The sequence below is a fragment of the Enoplosus armatus genome, chromosome 20, assembly GCF_043641665.1.
Source record: "Enoplosus armatus isolate fEnoArm2 chromosome 20, fEnoArm2.hap1, whole genome shotgun sequence".
Classification (NCBI taxonomy): domain Eukaryota; kingdom Metazoa; phylum Chordata; class Actinopteri; order Centrarchiformes; family Enoplosidae; genus Enoplosus; species Enoplosus armatus.
The window spans coordinates 11391962-11409504 of NC_092199.1; the positions used below are offsets into that span (position 1 = coordinate 11391962).

The 17543-nt window shown below is 43.0% G+C and overlaps 4 protein-coding genes across 4 annotated transcripts; 2 read left to right on the top strand and 2 right to left on the bottom strand.

Moving 5' to 3' along the window:
* Positions 1-1033: 1033 nt before the first annotated feature.
* Positions 1034-1930, top strand: LOC139302865 (myeloid-associated differentiation marker-like protein 2). Its single transcript, XM_070926472.1, has one exon. It carries the CDS (start codon positions 1034-1036, stop codon positions 1928-1930), a length of 897 nt encoding a protein of 298 aa, XP_070782573.1.
* A 1541-nt stretch (positions 1931-3471) lies between these two features.
* On the top strand, positions 3472-4314 carry LOC139303873 (myeloid-associated differentiation marker-like protein 2). Its single transcript, XM_070927722.1, has one exon. It carries the CDS (start codon positions 3472-3474, stop codon positions 4312-4314), a length of 843 nt encoding a protein of 280 aa, XP_070783823.1.
* A 799-nt stretch (positions 4315-5113) lies between these two features.
* Positions 5114-7678, bottom strand: LOC139303697 (putative protein MSS51 homolog, mitochondrial). The gene is made up of 6 exons (XM_070927529.1): positions 7662-7678; positions 6968-7117; positions 6741-6865; positions 6029-6592; positions 5760-5853; positions 5114-5318 (listed from the first exon to the last, which is right to left on the bottom strand). Exons 1-6 carry the CDS (start codon positions 7676-7678, stop codon positions 5114-5116), a joined length of 1155 nt encoding a protein of 384 aa, XP_070783630.1.
* A 1212-nt stretch (positions 7679-8890) lies between these two features.
* Positions 8891-16552, bottom strand: LOC139303578 (putative protein MSS51 homolog, mitochondrial). Its single transcript, XM_070927429.1, has 6 exons — positions 16395-16552; positions 15965-16114; positions 13859-13983; positions 13018-13581; positions 9800-9893; positions 8891-9098 (listed from the first exon to the last, which is right to left on the bottom strand). The coding sequence occupies exons 1-6, from the start codon at positions 16550-16552 to the stop codon at positions 8891-8893; spliced, it is 1299 nt and encodes a 432-aa protein (XP_070783530.1).
* Between the last annotated feature and the right edge of the window lie 991 nt (positions 16553-17543).

Consider the following 17543-nt stretch of genomic DNA (forward strand, 5'->3'; position numbering starts at 1 on the left):
CACATAAAGCGGTTAGCTTGAAGCAGTGTCACAAATAAGTAAATCCGTGCAGAAACGTGATTTTTCTACTGCTCTGTATTGGAATGTGTTTGCCCTGAACTTGTATCTCAGAAATTGCAATGCCCCAAATATGTTCCACCCCTCAAATATATTAGATTATTAAGGTTACATTTGAATATAAATGTGAGTATAAGAATTTACATCGTCAAAGACTGTAGCATGAATGTATGCACTCTGCTTCCCTCTTGAGGCAAATAATCATACAAACCAGTCCAGATACACAGCCAGTGGAGCTAAAAATGAAGTTGCACACTGCCTTTATGTATTATGACTGATTACCAAAGAAGCAACAATAAAATCAGCATAGGTGAGCAACTCTTAATGTGTCTCAAGATAGTTTGTTTCTCACTTTAAAGTTTGGTTGAGAGCACTTGAGATCTGCTTTTGCTGTAACTAGTCCTCACTGATGCTTATTTGCCTGTAGGCAGGGCCTGTGATCTCATGTTGGTTATACATGTCACATCTAGGAGAACTGTTGATGTAACTCAGGCATCAAACAGAGAGTATAGACAAGGATAAGTGCTGATTGGACAGCAGTGAGGGACCAGACAACTCTTTGTTTCACTGCTTATCTGGTTTCATGCAGAACACCACTCTCCACCCTGTATATGGTGTGGAGCATCTTGTGTTGGCTTTTAAGTCTATGGATGATACGTTTTTATTCCGGTTTGATCAAAAGTGAATAAGTTATGATTGTTTTTCTGTAATAGTGTCCCTGTTAATATAATGGCTTTACACAAGCATGCTAAAGCATTTCAGTTATTTAATATCTGCTGCAGCAGACATCACTATCACCACACAAAGTGTATTTATGGATATTATGCAAATCAGAAAGGCAATAAAGGACTACATGGGAAGTGGATCTGGAAGGCAGTAAAGCAAAGGAAAATACACCTCAGCCAGTTTCCAGCAGCTATCCGGGAGGTCATACATAACCGAGGTGTTTCAACTGCTCTTCAGCTCATTTAGAGAGATGGGAATAATTGATGATGTTAAGGACACAGTGTCCAAGGCTGTGTTTACTCCTTCTACTTTGTTATCCGGCCGAGGCGGGCTGCACATGGCTCAGATCATCTTGTCTCTGGTCACCTTTGTCCTGGCTGCCTTCAGAGGAGGGAGCAGCCATACCTACTGGAATTACGCTATGTTCACCTGGGCCTTCTGCCCCATCATGACCCTCATCATCACCATCATTGAGATGTTGAAGCTCGACATCATACTCAATATGTTTTGCATGGACTGGTCTGACTTCACCACAGGGATGGCCATGTCCTCTACGCTCATGACCGTCTCTGTTGCTATTACCTATGCCAACTTCTACGCCTGCCTGAAATGCCTATACGGCTGGATAGTGAGTATATTTGCTTTCTTGTGTGGTATGGTCTACACTCTCGAAGTGGTGAAGGACAAAATCCTGGACAAGAAGACCGGGAGCTACCTGGCTGCTCTGCCTGGATTCTGGAAGGTTATGGAGGCCTTCGTGAGCTGCATCATTTTTATATCACTGACTGGTTACAGAGACAAGCCAGCTCTGATCTTGTGTGTTATAGCATATGCCATTCCTTTCCCCATCCTCCCTGTAATCATAGCCACCAACATCCTCAAGAAACTGAGGATGTGTTTGCCCTTTAACCTGGACAGGTTTGTGTTTATATTCCTGGTGATATCTGTTGTGCTGTATATATTTGCTGCTATTGTGTGGCCCATTTTTATGTTCAGAAACAATCCTCGACCCAGTGACTGTCCACCCAGCTTCTGTATCTGGGCCATACAGTTTATGGTTGCATTTATGACCTATGTGAATCTCATTCTTTTCACACTGGACCTCATTTTTACCCTGCTGGGTATCTGTGGCTTTAAACGCACATAAACGTAGTGGTGATCATCTTTTTTAAAACCTCCAAACTTTAACTGCTTTAAACAAATACTTGTACTTCAGGTCAATTTGACCCATACAGAATACAAAAATGTGTACATGTGAGTCAAGTTTTCTAGCTAAATAGAGGTTTCTAGTTTAAATAATGCTTTTAAAGCCTGGTCTTGAGTTGGTGATCTGTGCTATTTCTGTCCTGGAGTCACGTGATCACATTTTCCACATTTGGGCCCATGTAGTAGAGCGTGCACACTCACAACACTGTAGCTGTACACCAATCATGAATTGGGGCTTTAAACATCCACTCCATCCATTTGGTGATCACACTCAAAACACCAGACCTTAAAGGTAATCTAAGAGGCAATTTGTCATTTGGAAATAACTGACCAACTTGATCACAGCCTACATTATGTTGTCAAACAGGCTCAAGATCAGACTGAACACAGAACACAAAAAGCCAAATTGCAGCCATGGCGATACTGAGAAAAGAAAAGCTTTCCCTTATGTATTCTATCATGTTGGCATTTTTTTTAAATATATGATGAATGATTAAATCTAAAATGAAAATTCAGCTGTGCATATTTATTCACTGTCCATTTTCATATTTCCTAATGTGTTGCAGTGATAGAAAATATAAACCGTACATGTCACTGCCAATGAACATCAATAGATGTAAGATGTGTTGCATTACGTCTGTTGGAAAATGAGACTACACATGAATGAACACACCTGTGTTTCCTGCGATCTGTCAGCCACAGACAGGTGAAGTCCAGAATACCAGAAAGTGATTGGTGTGCAATGGGAATAAAGTGACGCTCTAACAAAGACATATGTGTGACCTCATTTTTTCAATACTAGATAGAAAGGCTTAAAATTACAGAGAGAAATCTGTGTGTGTGTGTGTGTATGTGAAAGAGGCAGCGAGTATTTATGTTGTTGAAAGTCAAAAATAATTGTTTGATATTCAATTGTCAGTTTCGAGGTAAAATCTCAAAAAACACATTTTGATCTGGTTCAGGTGAAATAAATCAATTTCAGTTCAATTCAGGACAAAGACAAAAGTAACAGAGATGAAAGATAAGAAGAAAAAGGCATTCATTTTGGTCTAACCCTAAGTAAGTAGTACATAAGTACGTGTTATTCATTGGATTCTGGATATTTTTTTCCCTACAGAACAAAAAACATAGACACAAATTGCAGCAAACGTCTATACATAAGCAGCATAACAGCATGTGTTAAGTAACTAGTAACACAACATACTGTATATTAGAAAGAGTTGAGAGTGCAAAAGCAGTCTCCTTCCACTTCAGACACAACACACACACACTGGTTTGAATAAAGGGAAGTGTGTAAACGATGCCTGCCTGTCGTATAAGACGTGGCTCTATCACAGTACGAGAACTGAACAGCAGCAGAATGAGGTGTTCACAGTTACTGATTAAGTAGCAACAAGTACGGTTCATCTCGCAGAGTGCTGGTATAAATGTAGAGACTTTTGCCTCCTATTTTTTGACTTCAAGATCTCTAATTTGAGCATCATGTGTGGCCCATTCAAGGGCTGTCAGGGCATTTTGCGCCTGCTGGAAATCATCTTCAGTGCTTTATCTCTCATTGTTGTCATCTTCAGAGGCGTCATGGTGAGTCCATGGGGTGTCTGGTGTGAGTTTGTGTGGGTTTTCTGCATCACTGTGCCCCTCGTCCTGAGCGTGGTGGAGGCCAAAATGTGGCACATCCTCCTGGCTGCCTTCCTCCCCAACTGGGCTGACCTGACCTGCGGGCTGACCAGCCTGTGTGCTGCGATGATCACGTCAGCCACCGTCATCTTTGCGGCTGTCTTCGTCTGCCTCTCCTGCATCGTCGACATTCTGTGCTTCATCTTCTCCCTGTTCGCCACCGCAGTCTTCCTGATCGACGCTGTAATGCAGAAAAAGAAGTTTCCAAGCGGCTACCTGTGCAGCCCGAGAGGTGGTCTCCGCACAACAGAGGCCTTTACGGCTTGTCTTATTCTCACTGCTGCCACTGACCACTTTGTAACTGGCGAATGGTCCTTTCGCCCTTTCGGGATGGTATGCAGCATCATTGTGTTTGCTGTTTGCCTCCTGGTCACTGTGGTCATCATAGCTCTCAACCTGCTTAAGCTGCTGCAGTGTCTCCTCTCATTCAGACTGAGTGTGATGGAGCTTGTGTTCAACATTGTGGCAGTGCTGTTGTACCTGCTCGCCGTCATTCTTTGGTCCATCTTTGGTTACAAACGCAATAAGTACAATCCTTACATCTGTGACAAGTGCTCCTTCGCAGACATGAATACTGTTGTCATTGGAGCCATTGTTAATCTTGTCTTTTACATTGTGGACCTGGTTTTGTCCTTTAAATCTCGTTAGAGATGAAGACATGTACTTACAGATTAAGTTGAAAACACTGTTTTGCTTGTGTTGCATGGTTTTATTTGTTAATTTTTTAAATGTGGAAAATATTCAATGGACAGTAGCTGTTTATATGTACTCTATGTTGCCCAAAATAATGTGAAATACTAGTCTGTTTTTTTTATTATCTTAAAATAACATTAAGTGTTCAAGTCAGCAGGTGACAATATGATATAAATATAATTGTTCTGGCTATGTCATATTGTTTTGAATGCTTAATTCTCAAAAGTTATTAACTGTTAAGTTATTAAAGTTAAAGTTAAGTTATTAAATGTGACCTCATGATGAAAACATTGCCTTTTTATTTTGGGGTATTTCTTGTCAAATTAAAATGACTAGAGGTCCATAATGGACGAAAATAAAGAAAAGCTGTGTTAAACCAGAGTGGACAATGCAGTCCACTATTCTATTGTACACTTAATATCTTGGACTATCTCTACAGTTTTATTGCTTCTCTGCGAACACAGTATATTCAAATCTCACATCTCAGCAGTTACATGCCATGAAACTGAGATAGTGAATGCAAATGTCATAGCCAACACTCTGATGTTACCAAAGTAAAATGGTTCCAACCTTTTAACAATAAGATATATTACATGATTTCATTATAAGGACAAACAGGCATATAAAGACAATGTCTCATAGTCCAAAAAAGTTCCAGTTGTGAAAGGCAACAGCGTGTGTGTGTGTGTGTGTGTGTGTGTGTGTGTGTGTGTGTGTGTGTGTGTGTGTGTGCGCGCTGCAGCACTCCGCTCCTTCAGGCCTCCTCTGGCTCCGCAAACTCCACTGTCTCCAGTAGACCCTGGAAACAGAAGTAGTGGGAGTTGCAGTAAACAGGAGGCTTGTTGAGACATGAGCCCACCACTTCTGGTTTCAGCGACGCGAAGGGGTTGGCTCCACTTCCCTTCATGTCCATCTCCAACTCCATCAGGATCTGCAGGGAGTAGGTCATCTCCGTCTCGCTGTGGAAAGAAGTCAAGAAGCATAAGCGGCCATTACGCATGACTCATGTCAGGAATGACTTCACATTCAACGATAAGAGAGCAGCGAGAGGATAAAGATCGGGCTTGGTTGACTGTGGAGGCAGTACGTTCATCAGACATTTGGTATATGGTGTTACAGGTATACAAATCTGTTTTACAACTGCAATACATTAATTTGACATTTTTTTGTATTTAGGTATCATAATTGTGCAGTAGACACATTTAGTTAATTTACTTAAGTCAAAGTAGCAATACCATACTAATAACACTAGTAACTAAAGTTGTGAAATAAATGTAGTGGAGTAAAAAGTTGCATAACGTGGAAATAATCAGTAAAAGTCCCTCAACATTGTACTGAAGCGCAGTACTTGATGTACTTCTGCTGTAAGGTATTTCACTCTCTGTGTGGCTACTACTCACTTCAGAGCAGTGAAGAGGGAAGGGATCTCATAATCCCTGAGGAGCAGAAGAGTTGGAAGCCAGCCCTGGTCCAGGGCCTGAGTGGCATCAAATCCTAGACACAAAAAGACATAAAGAAAAACAAAGAGTTCAATATGAACAAGAACCCCCTCCTCCTCAGTAGCTAGTTTAGCTAGCTGTTTACTGGCACACAATACAAAAATTCAGATTTTAGAGTGTAAAAGTGAGTTTGGTATTATATTTCTGTGTATTGGGAAACATGTCCTCACCAGGATGAAATCCAACCACCAGGTCCGGCCTGGCTGCTTCCTCTGTCTCCACCACATCCTCCCAGAACTGGTGGTAGAGGCCCTTGTAGGCGCTGATGTAGACCCTCTGCTTGGGGCCAAACGCCCTGAGAGGAGGCCTCACGATGGGGCCGTCCACCACCTCCGGTCCCACCATGACTATCTCGATCCCCTGGTGTCCAGGGAACATCTTGTTCAGCTCGTCATAGTCGGTCAGTCTGGCTGCCAGAGTCTCACTGTGGCCTGCTCCCACCAGGTGAATGGTGAGAGGTTTGGAATGAGGCTTAAGGCCAAACAGCCTCATCCCCCAGGCTATGGTCAGCGGCCTGGAGAAGAACTCACTGCAAACCCTCCACAGTGAGTGCTTCAGGTCCTCGTCGTCAGGCTGAGGCCTGCCAGCATTGGTCCACAAGTCTTTCATGTTTGCGCCATTTAAAATAGGAACGAGGCGAGCGGTGAGATCGCCCTGCATCGCAAGCCAGTCATGCCAGCCTTTAACCTCTGACTGGGGCTTTGACCATTTTTCTGTAGGGAATGGAAGGTCTTCTGATGATGGGGGAAAAAATTAATTCATTTAATATAAGTAGAGACAGTTCGTGAGTTTTTATTGTTTCTGACACATTCCTTTCATGGAAGAAGAATAATTCACTTGGCTTTTCTCACTGTCTTTTACTGTCTTTCATATACGTTTTACCTTTGAACAAAAGCCATTCCACAACTCTGTCGATGGCAGCTAGACGCAGCTGTGTGCAGAACTTCTTGTGTTTGGGCCAGTCGTCCTTCTGACACTCTTTACAGCAGTAGTAAACATTTAGACATCTGTGCAAAGACAGGACAAAAGTGAGAGATGTGATTGTAAAATGACTAACTTTGATTGATGGACAGGCTGCACGGGCCTGCTGGGGTCTTTTTTTTTTTTACCTGGCACAACGCTTCAGGCTCTGCGGGTTTGAGAGTTGATTTGGCCTCTTCTCGCAACACGCACAGATTTTATAAGATTCCTCCATCTTCTCGAACATCTCTTTTTGAGACTGGAAGGCCACGGGTTTACCCTTGGTCTGTGGACCAGCTCTGGAAAGACACATAAAAGAACTTAACATTCTTAGAAAAGATTTAAAAGTAATTTGGATAACAGCTAAACCCCACAAGATAATATACCAATTGCAGAAAACATATTACGTATTAAAATATAGCTTGTCTACTGCTCCATAGACCACAGAGGCCTGCACGTTTCTATTCTTAGGATAGACCATTTGCCACAGTATGAGGGGGGTGGAGAGACAGCATGGGCAGATTCACAGAGTTTACACATAAAAAAAAGTGGAGGAAAGGCCTGAAGCTCGATGGTGACAACTCGGACAGGAAGCAGAACGGAACAGCAGGGAGCTGAAGTAAGAAACAGGCTGTGGTGGCATGCTAGTATCTCAAAATGTCATTCAAATGTCGAGCTGTCGTTATTAACGAGCGCCAGGCGGCTCTGCTCCTGCGAGCGCGGCTTCAGACACGTATCATTTTAATGGTGGAAGTTAAGGTGAAAATGTAAATTTAGACATGTTCTCCGAAATTTAAGCTCGGGGTAAAAGAGGTGTAAATAATTTGGCCAAAACCTACTCACCTCTCAGTTTCCGACATTTGTAAACGAGTCTCGCCCACGCGCTGCTCTGTTCTTCTTGCTGCTCCTGTCGTTTGATATTTGAGCGGCCAGTTGGGGGCTGCGCGTGCCATATAGCACCTGTGCTTCCCCCTTCTAGAAAGCTCGTCAGCTCCAGACCTTTCCTGACTTCACAAGAGCTACTGATACCCAGAGTCTCTTTTAATTAAAATATAAATTAACTTCATGTGAACGCTAACGCACCAGGACAACAGCCCATATGTCCACTAAAAAAGCCCTGAGCCCCACTAATATTACAACATCTCTACTCTGTGTGCTTTTACCACCTTCAACCACTAGAGGGCAGGGTCACACTGTAATGTCAAGACACTTTCTCCTCTCATGAAGACAGAGATGTAATGGTATGTTCAGCACATTGGTATCAGTGTCATGATTGAGCATTATTGTTTATTTTCACACATTAGTCCAACAAGCAGCAGGTAAATTCACTTATTTTTATTGTTACAGAAGCAGGTGCTAAAGCAGGATTGTCATACAATACATTGACCCCCTATTTCCACACACGGCTTAGTAAGATTGGATTGACACATGGAAATGTTATTCATTCAGAACTAATTCACTGCACATGGGGAGATCATTGTGATAAGACTGAATCAAATTATTACTTGAAAAGTTATAGGAAAATCAAGCCATTCCTCTTTTTGACTGGAATCTATGGATGTATCAACAAGGAAAGAGGGCAGACAGAGCATTTGAAATGTTTGCAGAAAGAATAGTTTTGTAGTCATGGAGTGGCCATTTTTTTTTTGGATTGCATTGTATTGTATGGTGTCACTTTTATCAAACCTGAATAAAACTGAAAACAGCTGTCAAACTAACGCTGCTTGGCTTTTTTTTTTCAAATGACGACTGAAGTAATTTTGGTCTCATTTCGCACGTACACCCATGACTCTTTATATCCAGCAACCATCCCACCTCAGGGCACACGACAGAGTACAAACCTTTGTGCCCTGCTGGTGCCCTCAGGTGCCATCATCCTAAACAATGAGCTTTGAGTGATTTCTGTAATCTGTCTCGTTAATTGATCATTTCATTGAGAGGACAGAGTTTAGTGCACTATTGCAGCAGTGGAGGTGCGTTTTTCTCCAAGGACCTCAGGAAGTCCAAAATTCCTATTTTGAAAACCACATCTTTAAAGTGGAGGACCCCAAACAGGCTTTTCTTTATGATGATTAATTGTCTGGCCCCGGCTCCTCTAAGGCTTCTTGAGGCAGCAGTCCCTGGAAACAGATGTAGTGAGAGTTGCAGTAGACTGGGGTTTTGTTGGGGCAGGACTGGACCTGCTCCGCTTTCTGTGAGGTGAATGGATTGGGTCCGCTGTCCCTGATGTGCATCTCCAACTCTGACAGGATCTGGAGTGAGCTCTTGAGCTCCATCTCGCTGTGGAGACAAAGAGATAGCTAAGGAACCAATTAATGAAGTACATTTAGTTTTAATGTCCTCATGAGAGACTGAGGCGAGATTAAACACCTGTTCAAAGACTTATTTTAACATCCACCCACAAGAAAACAGTTTGAGAGAAATGATAGAGGCACAGCATCAACAGAGGAGAAAGAGAACAACATCAATAACTTTGCTATATCATCAAGTTACAGTCTATGGGGGGAGTTTGCTGAGAGCGCCTGCAGCAGAAGAAAAATCCTTTCTTCAACTTTGCCTTCGTACAAACAGAAAACAGTTTCTTGCCACCAGAGGGAAGGAGTGTGACGTGTGGAAGGAGTGGTGTGATGTGGTTCATGGCTGCGTTGATACTGAGGACTGTGGCGATGAGGCCAGGTAGGCGAGGAGTAGTGAGACCAAACATGACATGTGGGTGAACAACGATTGTGCCATAGAGGAGGGCAGGATTTAAAATACAACAATACAGAAGGAGGAGGCGCAGGAGGTTGAACAGTTCCAATATTCATGGTGTACGACATTTCTTTTTCAAAGAGTTTTGGATAGCAGATGGTATACATTGTGAGTAAATTAGTCCCTCTTGCACACAGAACTTAAAATATTTACTAATGCTCAAAAGGCAAAGAATGTTATTTTCCCCACTATAAACTGTGAAGGCGAGGAGTGGCAGTAATGTGACTAACCTGTACAAAGTGAAGACGGTAGGGATGTTATAATCTCTGAGCAGCAGAAGGGTGGGCAGCCAGCCTTCTATCAGACCCTGGTTAGCGTGGAACCCTGTGTTAAAAACACATGAAAAACACATGAGATACGTAAAAAGGCCCCACAAATAGACCGAAGCAGAGAAAATAAATGTTTTGAAAATCATGAACGTGATGTGAAAACACCAGACAACCAGTTCTCCATGTTGTTCAACCAACATGCTAATATAACAGTAAAATAACCAGCATCAGTTTTGTTTAGGATCTCTCACCCATTTCACTGTTAAAAGAAGCCCCTGAGTTCGCATCAAATCATAATTATTTCTCTGTAACATTGTAATACTTTTTCTGATAAGAAAGGCAAAAACCAAAGTTAAAACAAGACTCCAGACAAGAGTCCAGCCAATGTTTCCCAAGATCACCATTTTAGTTTAACATATAACAATGAAAGTCATTAGTTTGGCAGGTATTTAGTCATAAACCAAAGTATTAAACAAATTAAGATTTTACCTGAAAACTAAAAACCACAAATGTGACCCTCATAGTAGCACTATAGAAAAGATCAGGGGATCACCACAGTCATATGTATACATTGCCTGGGCATCATGGATATCTGTACCAAAGTTTGTGTGAAAAAAATGGTGGCCCAATCAACTGAAAGACTGACAGACAGTGAGAAGAGGCCAAAGAAAAAAGAAATACAGAAATCTTTAATGTGAAGCAACCTAACCTGTTCTCACTTTGGCAGAGAATAGTGTGTCCATGTAGGATCCCATCTATCATGATAAGAAGGTGAAAAAATATGTTTTCAGGGCCTTTAATTTAGAAGAAGCCACTCTTGCAACATATAAACCTCCCTGAATAAGTCAGCTGAATGACACTAACACTAGAAAGCACTTATTGAGCTGTCTGCTTCTCACCACGCAAGTCCTTACAGAGTGACAGAGGAAAAAGTCAGGCCTTTTCCCCCAGTGAGGTGAAGATCGAACGGATTACGCTTGATTAGTCTCCAGCCATGTCTTTCTCTTGTTATGTAGAATATATCTTTCCTTCTCGACATGTCACTGACAGCGGTTTTTGCAGTCCGCCTGATTATCAGTCAACATGATTAAGTTAATCTAGCTCCAAACAAGCCGACCTCATTTAAATTTGTGACATTCTCGCACATACACAGAGACAATCCAGTGCAGCAGGCTGGCTATATCTGTGCTGGGTTGGGTGTATAATCCTGACAGATGTCACTTCCCCCTGACTCTGGTTCATACCAGAAGTATGTGTTTTTTCTCTGAGCAGCAGCGTGGTGTGGTGAATAGCTCGACCTTCAAACAGATGACTGAGGTTCAAGCCACCATGGCAGCAAATACTGTAAATCCCTCCAGCTTAAGTGTCCTTGAGTGAGACAAAAACCAGGAGAGCAGCAAACAAGAGAATTCCCCAGCGCTGATCAATAGAGTCTCACATTATTAGTTTGTCCAAGGGAAAGATGTCATCACAGATTACATTTTAATCAGCACAGAGGAAAAACTATGCTTGTGAGAACTTTATAAAAGCTTCAGCTGTTTTGCACATACTGGTGGGTATACTGATTTTAAGTGTGCTGGGGGGCTCAGAGGCAGAGAACTGTAAGGCCCGTGATGCTGGCACACAGATGGTATCATGTTATCCACCGCCTGCCACATTCTTCCAGGGAACTCAAACTGCAGAAAGAGAGGATTAATTTGAATAATGCATGCCATGATACCAGCGTCCCCGAGGTTACACTTCTCATCATGATAAAACATTTAACAGGGAGTAAAGCGTTTAGGCGTTCAGACCTTCAGGAGATGAGGTGAAAAAGAGACGTTACAGTCTGGCTGTTAATGACTGCAATAATTGCCCGGCTCCAGTGCGACATTTGGGCCATACGGTGGATAAAGTTGCTGTTAAAGGTAATAGACTTACTTTGATTCCTGGTCTGAAGAAATATGTTTTAGAATGGTGAAATCCAGTTTATTTCATGGAAAACTTAAACTTATCTGGATGTTGTGTTTGTGTTTATGAGGCACATGTTTTCAGAGGTCTATCTTTGTATGGATGACATGACTTCACCCACGTCCATCTCCTCTGTGAGAGCTGACAGTTGACATGACCCACCCTTGCTTATTCTCTAAGGCCAGTGTCTGTTTTTCTTTCTGGCAGCGTTTTCCTCTCTCTTTTTCTTTCTCTGCAGGACTTTCACACATACACACACCTTCTTTTTTTGTACCATTCGTCATGGTGCCTGCTCCCCTATCACTTAAACAGCGCCATAATGCAGCGTTCTGCCAGCTTTGCGGTATGAAAAGCAGCCAGGCACTCACAGGCAGTTTACTCGCAGGATGACTGATTCCTGTATATTTAGCTCCGGTGGAGCCTGCAGCGATAACTGAGCCAAGGGTTATGGATGTGGCTGGATCCGGGCTTTACTGCTGCTTTGCAGGTTAAAGGGTCAGAGAGCTGATTCAGTGCAAGAGCTTAGGAGGTGTGGGGTTATAGTGCCACTTTAATGAGGTGGATGTCTGTGAGAGTGGACGAGGGGACAGACAGCAGACTTCAAGACGTTCAGGCTAACGTGCTGTTTGTCATGAAGTGGAAAGAAAGTTTTGTATTCCAAAGGTATGAACTATATCCATAATTCAAGCGTAAATGTTTATTAGGTCAACATTGTGTGTCCTCAGAGTGAAAATGAGGGTAAGGGTGGTGAGATTGTTTTAAATCAATGATTTTGCACACGACTGCGGCTTGCAGTGTTCGTCAGAGTGAAACTGGGGGGAATCGAGACTCCCCTTGCAAAAGGGCAGCTTACTGACATTATGCTGAGTCCAGCAATCAGAAGCCAAAGTCTTTCCCAGCTGCTCCCATTAATCACGCTAATCCCCAATAAAAGCCTGGCGCTAATGAATGGGCCAGATCTAGTGAGTTACACATCTACTACTTGCTCTGTTCTCTGAAAGAGGTAATTGTCAAATGAGCATAAAGTGAGACAAGTCACTGGTTCTCCAAGACAGCTGACCACTTAAGCTGAGCAGTTTCTATTAATAGCTGCAGCGATCATTATGTTCTGTTACCGGTTGATTTAAAAGCATTTTGAAAGTCACCTTTAAATCAGATTTTAGGGGTTGAACAATCACACCTCTTACTTTTTGTGTGTTCATGTTTGGCAGGATTCTGTATGTACATACCAGGATGAAATCCAACCACCAAATCTGGTTTGGCTGCTTCCTCTTTCTCCACCACATCCTCCCAGAACTGGTGGTAGAGGCCCTTGTAGGCGCTGATGTAGACCCTCTGCTTGGGGCCAAACGCCCTAAGAGGTGGCCTCATGATGGGGCTGTCCACCACCTCCGGTCCCACCATGACTATCTCTATGCCCTGGTGTGCAGGGAACATATGGTTCAGCTCATCATAGTCGGTCAGTCTGGCTCCCATGGTCTCATTGTGGGATGCCCCTGCTAGGTGAATAGTGAGAGGTTTGGCGTACGGGTCAAGGCCAAAGTGTCGCATGGCCATCCCAACTGTGAGAACTCGAGAGAGGAACTCGCTCTGAATCCGCCATAAAGATTGCTGCAGGTCAGAGTTGTCCGGCCTCGGCCTGCTGGTGTTCTTCCAAAGGATTTCCATGTTGGCACCAGACAAGATGACATCAAGGCGTGGCGTGATGTCCCCCTGCATGGGAAGCCAGTCGTCCCAGTTCTTCACCTCAGCAGATGACTTGGACCACTTCTCGGTGGGGAATGGGAGGTCTCCTGTGTGGGCGGTAGAACATTTACAATGGATTTATGTGACACAGATTAGTGTCGATTCTGTCTGGCAAGTTCACAAGGCTGAGGTGCTTTAATCAAAATTTCAAAAACGCACCAGTATTGCACTGTGACTTCCTGTCAGTTTTTGTCTCTCAGGCATTTCATTTCTGCAGCTCAGCTTTAAAATATGCCATCTCATTAATGTGATTCTTCTGTTTTATGAACTCAAACAGCTATTAAGGCTTTTTAATTTCAGCCACACCACCTTTTCATTTCTCACCCGTGAACATCAGCCACTCCACTAGTCTGTCAATGGCCACCAGACGCAGAATCTTGCAGACCTTTTTATGCTGAGGCCAGTCCTTTTTCTGACAGTCCTTGGTGCAGTAGTACACATTCAAGCACCTGTGAGGGAAAGATGGGGGTAAAAAGCAACACAGAGAAATGAAACTTAAAGAAAATATGCAAGGAAGTTCAACAAAAAGGAGCACTTTAAGTTGTATACTCTCCACTTTACATCCCCAAACTATAACTGTTTTGCACTTGAATTTTTAGCCATGCAAGTGGCATCCACCATGGTCCAGGACAATTGCTGCAGATATTCAAGGTCCTGAGAGAATAAATTTGGATGACTTTGGTGATCCTCTGACCTTTCATCTCGCGCCACCATCAGGTTGAAATTTCTGTTAACCCAAAATTTTGGTTCATGACCAAATACCTGGAAAGCTAATGACATCCCAGCCTCAGCTGCAAATGTTAGCATGCTAACCCGCTAAACTAAGATGTTGAACATGGTAAACATTATACCTGCTATACATCAACATGCTAACATTAGCATTAGTTCAAAGCACTGCAATGTACAGTCTCACAGAGCTGCTACCACGGCGGTTTTGTTCTAAGATAAATTGTGGAGAAAATGTCTGTTGACAAATGGAATATGGAGGAACCGGAACATCAGTGAAATAATATTAAGGAAGTGTGCATCAGTGATGGATTGTGACTACAAAATGCTTGCCTCTTCAGGTATTTGATGCAAACCAAAGTACTGCTATCAAGTACCTAATCAGCTGTGGACTATAAGGAAATCCTTTAGGGTGCATCAGTTGTAACGTACATCATGATCTATTATTAAAGCTAGACTGTCTTGTCTGACAGGACATAAATAGCATCTTACAGTCATATAGAACCTGTCTTTATATTTGGCCTTCTCATTCAGAGGCAAACTCGAGACACTGAAGATGAATTCTGTCCTGTTTTAGACGACAGCTGGTGAAAACAGCTGCGGAAGGTAGACGCTGGAATCTGCTGCCGATTATACAAACTCTTTGTATGGATGTGGGCTTTTGTGCCATCACACAGTTAAGGTGGTGAGGTAATGTGTTGGATTAGAGGTCTGACTGCCAGTGCCAGTTGGTGCTTTGGGAGACTATATTACTTTACTTTGCAATCATTTGCAGCCTTAGAGGCACCCACATTTACATAAAATCATTTATCAGCCAACGTGTTCTGTCATAGCACACTCTGAGTGTACTAATCCTCCAAAAGAGGCTTACAAGTGGACAAAGTGAGACGAAACAAGGTGAGAAAGGTAAAGAATATCTGCAGAGATACCTCAGCCTTCAGAGTAATACACAGATCAATGTGAATCAGAAGGAGAATGAAAAAGGCGATGGAAAGTCACAAACAGGCACAGTTGGTCTCAGAGAGTCAAAGTTCTTGAGGGTTTCACTTCAGTCAGCATTTCTATTTTCCTTCTGCTGCTGCTGGTAACTTTTCTGATGAAGGAAGTGGCAGCTGAGAATTTCAAGGGAATGAAGCATGCGAGACCAGCGTGTGTGAATCAGAGAGAGATAGATACTGTAGAAAGATAGCGATAGAGACGCAGAGAACCCAGAAGAAAAATGAGGCACAAAAACAATGAGGCTCTCGCGAATACGCAGCGCACTGTATTCCACTCCTTATCCTCAATACACTCCTCGAAATACACTCTGTGATGTTGTGAATTATGAGCCATATTAAGCTGCTCTTAATAAGCTGCCGAGTTGCAGAGAAATGAATCACAGTCAGGGGACTTAGCTATATTTGCCATTGGCCATTGTCCACCTCTGTAGAGCTGTCCACACCTTGGTGACCTATCATTCTGTCACTGATACAGCTCGTAATGCTGCACACATGACAGCTATTGGGCAACAATGTCACTGACCGGGTGATAATACAGCTGACCAGAGAGCGGTGTAGATTTCAGTCCGCTAAAATATTCTGCATGTCAAAAACGATTGATGTTAATCAGTGTTAATGCTATAATATTGCAAATCATGCATCATGGGCCACCTACTAAAGCGAGCACATCAGTGATCTCAGCCTTCAGTTGAGGCTTTGCACTCACTTCACACAGCGCTTCAGGCTCTGTCCCTCGGTGAGATGCTCTGGGAGTTTGTTGCAGCTGGTGCAGAACTTGAAGGTCTCCTCCATCTTCTGGAACAACTCCTTGTAGTTGCGGAACCCGATTCCTTTAGACTTCCCCTCAAGAGCAGCCCTTATTGGAAGCAGACACTTCATTTGCCAAGCACGAAATATGTTCAAGAATTAGGTGGAATTTGAGACACTGAAGCAACATACAGAGGACGTTGTGAATGCATGGGACATACAGAGTTATGAGGTGCAACTATATGAAAAATGTATCATTTATAACATATAGGCCACATAAACTAATCAAAGTCTGGATGGTATGAAAATCAAACAGAGCAATAAGACGTCTGTGCTTACAACACATGAGTTTTTAACACTGGCTGTTAGTCAGTATCAGTAGTTTTTACCTGTACTCTCCGTAGTCCTTCATGTTGAGCTTGTTGAGAATCACCTTGGAGAGCCCAGGAACATTAGAGTCCAGAGAGTAAAAGCCAGACCGTACAGAAGAAACGCTGTCAGTCCCCGGACCGTAGGACTGTGGGAGCGCTGGGATCTGGGACGCCATGTTGTGGCTTTCAGTTTCCACTAGGAGAGGAAGGAAGCATTAAAGAAACACTTAATGGTACATTACACTGTACTAAACCTCTATCACTTCATGTTTGGTCCATTTCAAAGGGCGGACAGACTTTTAAAGAGTAACTTGAACGTCACCTGACTCCTGTGGTTTAACTTCTCAACTTGTTGCAGTGATGTACAGGTGTACTGCAGGACACTGTGACATCATTGTTGGGTGTGGTTAGTGGTACAACAAAGCACACTTCTAAGCAACCTTTTTACAGTTTACCCTGTGATCGTCTCAATGAAAGATAAAATAGTTGCTGCTGTTCAAGAGTTGTAGAGTATTATGTTAGCATTGACACTCAAACTAGACCTGGATCGTATTTCTCGCTGCTACCTGAAACAACACACCCCATCAACGTACCCCCCTCTGTCTTCTCAAACATCAAATCCATTGGCTTACAGTCTTACTGATAGATACAAAGCAGAGTCAGTGGGATGTGGGGGACAAGGACCCCCCCCCCCCCCCCCCCCCCACCAGGTCGGACTGACAAATGAGAAGAAGCAGGCCTGGAAATGTGGGTGGAAGGACATACTTGGGACTGTACCACACGGAGGTATCTGCGCTACGCACACTGACAACCAAGTGACACAGCAAAGATTTCCACTGCTATTAGAAGACTCTGGACAGGGATTGAAATGCTGCCCTTGATAATGCATCACTGATGCCAGGACCCACTAAAGTTATTTCAGAACCAATGATAACATTTCAAAATCATACACAGTTAAACACAAAGTAAGCTATCAAGGATATGAGATTTTCACTAAGCAACAGTGAAACGGGCTATACATAAACCGAGACAGAGTTATGTTCATCTCAGGGCAGTCATTGGTATTTTTTACAGTACACACATACTGTAGACACAAAGGTGCGACTACAAATAGACACACACTATCGACTAAAGACCAGGATTGTCTTTGTGCTTTAAAATACACCT